The 7,802-nt window shown below is 41.4% G+C and overlaps 1 protein-coding gene across 7 annotated transcripts in view; it reads left to right on the top strand.

Moving 5' to 3' along the window:
- The window catches only part of BICRAL (BICRA like chromatin remodeling complex associated protein), a 105,273-nt gene that overhangs the window by 70,821 nt on the left and 26,650 nt on the right, over positions 1 to 7,802 (top strand). For all 7 annotated transcript variants that reach the window (XM_067752950.1, XM_067752953.1, XM_067752948.1 and 4 more), the window contains 4 exons: positions 496 to 541; positions 956 to 1,004; positions 1,093 to 1,161; positions 4,657 to 6,336. In XM_067752950.1, coding sequence (XP_067609051.1) covers positions 501 to 541; positions 956 to 1,004; positions 1,093 to 1,161; positions 4,657 to 6,336 — 1,839 coding nt within the window. In that variant the 5' untranslated portion in view covers positions 496 to 500. The remainder of the gene's footprint in view (positions 1 to 495; positions 542 to 955; positions 1,005 to 1,092; positions 1,162 to 4,656; positions 6,337 to 7,802) is intronic.

Below are 7,802 nucleotides of genomic sequence, written 5' to 3'. Positions count from 1 at the left end.
ACAACTGACTTTTCTGTTTTCCTAAAGATAGCCAGAATATGGCTAGAAATCCAGATTGCTCACCAGGTTTGGAAATATCCAGTCGCAAAATTCAAAGACCTCTGTATGCATGAGATTTTTTTCTAAAACAAAAATACGATTTCTCCTCTTGTTCACCGTGTACATTTTGAGGAAGTTACTGTTCATGGTTTACCGCCCCTTTGAGGAATCTGTGTGTGAGTGGTTGCTGCCAACTCTCCTTGATTTGTCTAGATTGCTTTTTGACTTGTAAGTTAAGGATTTGTGTTCAATAAAAACAATGTAAATTGAATACTTCATCTCTTGAATGACCACAAAAATTTAAAAGTCACATTCATAATAAGCAATTAGAGGGAAAACTCACATGAATTAGTTATTTATCTAGGAAAGTATAAGGTATATTTTTGTGTTGCATTGATGCTACTGGCTTTAATCTGCTTTGCTGAAACGGTGCTTTCTTATTCCTTTTCTTTATAGTTGTCATGGATGATGATGATGACTCGTGTCTCCTTGATCTTATTGGGTAAGATGCTCATTCCAAAATAAGGGTAAATCAAATGTGTGAGGTTTGCTGTACTAAAACAACCTAATAAGCATATTAAAACCAAGTGGGTTTTTAAAATAAAGATTAAATAATCATCATAGATATAGAAGGGAGACAAAGTGACATGGATTAACATAGGGGTCATAATTAGGTAATCCTTTATTAAATTTATTTTATAAAAAATCCTAGGAGGCAGAAATGAGTGATGATAGGAAATGGAACATCAAAATGAAACAAAACAAAACCAACAAAAAAAACTACTAATAGTTTTAAAACAGGGAGAGGATTTTACTCAAACTAATACATCATTTTCTTTTTCCCCTGTAAAAATGAACCCTAAATATAAGTAATGTATTTATTTGCTGTTTTCTCTTTTTGGCTGTTGTTTTCTAGAGACCCACAGGCATTGAACTATTTTCTACATGGACCTAGTAATAAATCGGTAAGTAATACTCAGACCATCGTAGGCATACATTTTGTTTCTTCCTGAGAGTCAAAGTGATCACTTTTTTGAATTTGTACTTTTGCAGAGCAATGAGGACTTGACTAATGCAGGATATTCTGCAGCCAATTCAAATTCAATTTTCGCCAACTCTAGTGTGAGTATTGGAAACTGAATGCAAAGATCAAATGTTTGTCTCATTGATGCCTAGTGAATTGAAGCTTTAATTGCCTTTGTATCATAATGGGAATCCCTACTTTGTCTTTTGTAATTGACACAAGAGGAAAATCTATTGAATTTTGTTGACATTTTCTACTTTTAACTTAGTCTATTAAGATTTTTACTTTGCCATTTTCCTAAGGTTTCAACTTTCTTTCTAAAATGCCTCAGAAACGTTATAGCCTGAGAAACTTATATTAGAGTCTTTTGAATGTTGTTACATAAGCTTTAAAAAAATCATTCTGTATTGTGGTTACTTTCTAATCATTTTCATCTTAAACAAGGAGAAAGATCATAGTAGCTGACACCTACTGAGCGCTCGGTATGTTCTTGGCACTCAGAGCTTAACACATATTAACCTCGTTAACCTTACAATAATTCCGTGAAGTAGGTTCTATCATTATCCATATTTAAAGATGAGAGAACTAAAGGTTGGTATTTACCCAGTATTACATAGCCAGGAGTCGCAAGCTAGGAATCGAACCCAGGCCACCAGGTTCCAGGGCGCAGGTTCTTAAGCTCTAGGAACATCTAGACAAGAAATCTGACCTGAGGGCAGGGAAGTCCTGCCTGGAAACTATATCCGGATTGTTGTGTTTAAGCCTATGTTACTTTAATCTTTTCAACTGCTTTGTTCTGCCATGGATGGGAGTCCAGAGTCCGACCACCCAAGTTTGAATCCTTGCTCTGCCACTTACTAGCTTTATAACCTTGCATCTATCACTAAATCTCTAAGACTCAGTTTCCTTATTTGTGAATCCAGGAGAATGATAAATCTACCTCATAGGGTGGTTAAGATGAATGGACTAGTCCATGGAAATCAGTTGACACAGTGCTCAGTTAATGTCAACTTATCGTCATCGTCAGGGTCTTTATTTTCTTCGTCCATAAAATGGAATAGTATTCAGAAAGTCCTTGGGAATGCACAATTCTTTAAAGTATTTGAGTATGTGTAAAGTATGTCAGATCATAACATGCAAGACTCCTCCACATGCTAGGGGTGGCTTTAAAGTCACAGCACTGATTTCCTGTAAGGCTTATGAATTAGTAGCAATGCTGAAATTCATTCTGCGTGGGCAATAACTGCATGTGATGCCATTAAACCCATAAAGTAGATACTGAGCCTGTTTGCCAACACTAATGATTTTTACTTACCAGCTCTCCCACTTCCACGTAAGTATTAATTCTAACTCTTCAGGCTGCTTCATTCAGGGTGTATTTATTGTAAACTTGAGTTGCATCATGTCAGTAAAACATTTTAAAAGCTTTTAAAAATATGGAATTTTAAACCTGTGGTCTGTTAATTTGTGCATTGTAAAAACATTAAACTGTGTACCACCACTCAGGAGATAATCCACTGTTGCCTTGATATTTCTCTGCAAAAACAAACAAACCTCCTTGCTTTCAGTTGCTTTTTCCCACTTCCTTTCAAATGACTGTTCAAGTCCTAAGGTGGTGTCCACCTAACTGAGGCCACATTAGTCCCGTTTCAACTGTTGATTGGGTGTCAAGTGAACTAGTCTTGGCTTTTCTACCTGGGTCTTCCCATCATCTAGCCCCCAACACACCTTATTAACCTAGGGCTGAGAATCTGTATAGTTTTGAAAGTTGGACTCTTCATTCTTTTTTTTTTTTTTTTGGCTGCGCCATGCAGCTTGTGGGATCTTAGTTCCCCAACCAGGGATTGAACCCAGGCCCTGGCAGCTAAAGCGCCAAGTTCTAACCACTGGACCCCCAAGAATTCCCTGGACTGTTTTCTTTTTTTTTTTTTTTAATTTTTATTTATTTATTACTTTTGGCTGCGTTGGGTCTTTGTTGCTGCTCACGGGCTTTCTCTAGTTGCGGCAAGTGGGGGCTACTCTTCGTTGCGGTGCACGGGCTTCTCGTTGCGGCGGCTTCTCTTTTCGCGGAGCACGAGCTCTAGGTGCGTGGGCTTCAGTAGTTGCGGCGCGTGGGCTCAGTGGTTGCGGCGCACGGGCTTAGTTGCTCTGCGGCATGTGGGATCTTCCCAGACCAGGGATCAAACCTGTGTCCCCTGCATTGGCAGGCAGATTCTTAACCATTGCACCACCAGGGAAGTCCTGGACTGTTTATACTTGATTGATCTATTTTTGATTTTTTTCTTCATCTTTTTAAAATTTTTAATTGTGTTAAAAATATATATAACAACAAATGTACCATCTTAACCATTTTAAGTGTACAGTTCAGTAGTGTTAAGGATATTCACATTGTCTTCACCTTATGTTAAATAACGACTGATTCCATTTTTTTTTTCTTTTATAATTTTGACGTATCCCATGATAAACTGCTGGCCAGCATCGTGTCTCTTATTTGTCAGTGACTGTGTTCAGTTCCCTTCATTTGCCTGTGTTGTTGTCTCTAGTTGGAATGCGCAGTCCTTAAGGACTCGTTACGGACAGACACAAACGCAGAAGTGAGCGCTTGACAAATGTTGACCAACTTTTACTCTTGAATAGGACATTGAAATGGTTTTTAAAGCATCATAATAAGCTGATAACTTCTAAGAAATCAAATAACTATTCACTCATTTCATATGGGAAGCTTGTTTTTATCCAGGCCGATTTTGCCTGGAGTGGGGCAGGTTAGAACTAGGGGAGTTCCGAGAAACCTTTAAAGTCAAGCCTGGATCTGGGATACCTTCTGGACCTCTAGTAGAACCACACTCGGAACTCTCAAAACTCACATCTACTCCTGTGGTACAAAAAACTAGACACCGCTGTGTCCTGGATACGCACATACCCTAGGCTGAGTCCCACTCAAGCTTTGGACTTGGGAGCAATCCTGAAAAAAATTAAGCCATGCCACTATCTAAAAAATAAAGCTAAACTCCAGGTAGCCATGAGTATGTTGGCATTATTGATCTGTTTCCTATAATAATTTTATCAGAGCAGTGAATGCATATACTTACAAAAACAACATTAAACATCATTCCTAAGGAAATCAAGTATCAGAATAAGGTGAGCAGGGCTTCCCTGGTGGCGCAGTGGTTGAGAATCCGCCTGCCAATGCAGGGGACACAGGTTCGGGCCCTGGTCCGGGAGGATCCCACATGCCGCGGGGCAGCTGGGCCCACGAGCCGCAGCTGCGGAGCCTGTGCGTCTGGAGCCTGTGCTCCGCGACGAGAGAGGCCGCGGCAGTGAGAGGCCTGCGCACAGCGATGAGGAGTGGCCCCCGCTCGCCGCAACTAGAGAAAGCCCGTGCGCAGCAACAAAGACCCAACGCAGCCAAAAGTAATAAATAAATAAAAATAAATTTATTTTAAAAAAAGAGAATGAGGTGAGCAGTTTGGAGAGTTGTGCCTGAAAAGCAGACTGTTATGCTTTATTCATATTCAAAAGTGAGATGAGATTTTTGTTTAAGAATCTCTTTCCAAGGTTAGATATGCCATGTAACATCCTGCTTATTTTTTTAGAATGCTGATCCTAAGTCATCCCTCAAAGCTGTAAGCAGCCAGCTTGGAGAAGGGCCCAGTGATGGACTGCCACTTTCAAGTAGCCTTCAGTTTCTTGAAGATGAACTTGAGTCTTCTCCTCTTCCTGATCTCAGTGAGGACCAACCTTTCGACATTCTTCAGAAATCCTTGCAGGAGGCCAATATCACTGAACAGACATTGGCAGAAGAGGCATATCTGGACGCCAGTATAGGTTCAAGCCAACAGTTTGCACAAGCTCAGCTTCATCCCTCTTCATCAGCATCCTTTACTCAGGCTTCTAATATTTCTAATTACTCAGGTCAGACGCTGCAGCCTATAGGGGTGACTCATGTGCCTGTTGGCACATCGTTTGCAAGCAATACAGTGGGTGTGCACCATGGCTTTATGCACCACGTGGGGATCAGTGTGCCCAGCCAGCATTTGTCTAATAACAGTCAGATTAGTGGTTCTGGTCAAATACAGTTAATTGGGTCATTTGGTAGTCAACCTTCCATGATGACTATTAATAACCTAGATGGATCTCAAATCATATTAAAGGGTAGTGGGCAACAAGCCCCATCAGATGTGAGTGGAGGGCTTCTGGTCCACAGACAGACTCCTAATGGCAGCTCCTTGTTTGGGAGCTCCAGTTCCAGCCCAGCAGCACAGCCTGTTACCGTTCCATTTAATAGCACAAATTTCCAAACATCTTTACCTGTGCATAACATCATCATACAAAGGGGTCTTGCACCAAATTCAAATAAAGTCCCAATTAATATCCAGCCAAAGCCTATCCAAATGGGTCAGCAAAACACATACAATGTGAACAATTTGGGAATACAGCAGCACCATGTTCAGCCAGGGATCTCGTTCGCCTCTGCGAGCTCACCCCAGGGCTCAGTGGTTGGTCCGCACATGTCGGTGAACATTGTAAACCAACAGAACACAAGGAAGCCAGTCACCTCGCAGGCCGTGAGCAGCGCTGGGGGCAGTATCGTTATTCATTCTCCCATGGGCCAGCCTCACACACCCCAGAGTCAGTTCCTCATACCTACAAGCCTTTCCGTCAGTTCCAACTCGGTACACCACGTCCAGACCATAAATGGGCAACTTCTTCAGACTCAACCCTCTCAGCTCATTTCTGGCCAAGTGACCTCAGAGCATGTCATGTTGAACAGAAACTCTTCCAGCATGCTCAGGACCAACCAACCATATTCTGGACAGATGCTGAACAACCAGAATACTGCCGTCCAGTTAGTGTCTGGGCAGACGTTCGCCGCCTCTGGAAGTCCAGTGATAGTCAATCATGCCTCTCCTCAGATCGTTGGTGGGCAGATGCCCTTGCAGCAGGCATCGCCAACCGTCTTGCACCTGTCCCCTGGGCAGAGCAGCGTCTCCCAAGGAAGACCTGGCTTCGCCGCCATGCCCTCGGTGACAAGCATGTCAGGACCTAGTCGGTTCCCTGTTGTCAGCTCATCCAGCACTGCCCATCCTAGTCTTGGGGCTGCGGTTCAGTCTGGTGCATCAGGATCAAACTTTACGGGAGATCAGCTGACCCAGCCAAACAGGACTCCAGTACCGGTCAGTGTGTCTCATCGTCTTCCAGTTCCTTCTTCCAAATCTACTAGCACCTTCAATAACACACCTGGAGCAGGAAGCCAGCAACAGTTCTTCTGTCAGGTAATATTATCAAACAAATGATAATATCAAACAAATGTTTGGTTGATTACGGAATGGAAGAGTGGAATGAGTATCTGATAGAATATAATTTTCATCCTAGGCTCCCAATTTATTATCTTAAGATGTTCAACGTACTATTGATTGCCTTTTTTCTTCTTAACTAAAATGTTTTATCCAGGATAGTGTTGTGGTCTAGAGTGGAGACTCATGGATTTGAATCTAAGCTTAATGACGTGGAGCAAGTCTTACCTTAACTAACCTCTCTAGAGGTTAAGTTTTTTCATCAGTAAAGTGGACATAGTAATACTACTATCCCATGGAATTATTGGGAGAATTAAATGAGATAATCTATATAAAGCACTTAGCAAAGTCCCTGGCAAATGACAAATACTTAATAAGAGCCAATATTAAGACATATACTTGATGGAATGTATTATAGGCATTTAAAAGGAAAGCTTGTTTTGGATGGACTGGGTAGGAAGTCGCAGCTGTTTCTTGGGTGCCAACTGGAAAGGCTCCGGGACTCAGTGAGACTCAGCAGTGGGTAACTGGCCTGCACAGAGGGATGCATATGGAGGGAGGGATCCAGGGCAATGGATTTGACCAAGTACCTGAGCCTACTCTTACCAGAGCATTGTGCCGGTAAATGACTGCAGGCAATCTGTTAAGGATTATGTTTCTGAAAAGCATTTCAAAGGGTCATCAGCTTTGGTCCTTCACCCCATCTGCCGATCTTTGAACTCCTCTGGCTTTTGGTTCTCACTCATTCTTAGCATGTTCTGTAGTTCCAGCTCCATACCCAATTCCCCACCAACCCCCTGCCGGTGGTCTACCCTCCTTACTCCTCCATTTTCCCTGCCTTTCTTCTCCACATTTAGAAGAATTCAGAAACTTCTCTCTACCATGTATATCAATATTTTTAAAACTGTATACCTTTGACTTAGTAATTCCACTAAGAATCCTAAGGAAACAAAGATTATTTATGATCAAGGCTGTTCATTGTATTACTTTTGGTGTTAAAGGTGTGTGTGTGTCTTTGTGTTTTGAAATAACGTCAGGCTTATAGAAAAGTTAAAGTTTCAAGACTAGTGTAAAGAATTCTCATATATCCTTCACCAAGATTCCCCAGATGTTAACTTTTTACCCCATTTGTTTTATCCTTCTCTCTCTCTTTCACACACACACACATACACACACAAACACACACACACACATAGTTTTGAGAGTAAATTGCAGGCATGATGCCTCTTGACCCCTACATACTTCAGACTTCAGTGTGTATCTCTTAAGAACAGGGACATTCCCCTACATAACCACAGTACAGTCATCAAAACCAAGAAAAACAGCATTATTACAGTATTATCATCTAATCTACAGACCTTATTCTGATTTAGTCCATTTTCCCAATAATGTCCCTTATAGCAAGAGAGAATAAATTATATTTTGTTTTGTTTTTATGGTCTAGG

Source organism: Pseudorca crassidens, chromosome 10, assembly GCF_039906515.1.
Source record: "Pseudorca crassidens isolate mPseCra1 chromosome 10, mPseCra1.hap1, whole genome shotgun sequence".
NCBI lineage: Eukaryota > Metazoa > Chordata > Mammalia > Artiodactyla > Delphinidae > Pseudorca > Pseudorca crassidens.
This window is presented reverse-complemented; position numbering and strand designations above follow the sequence as displayed.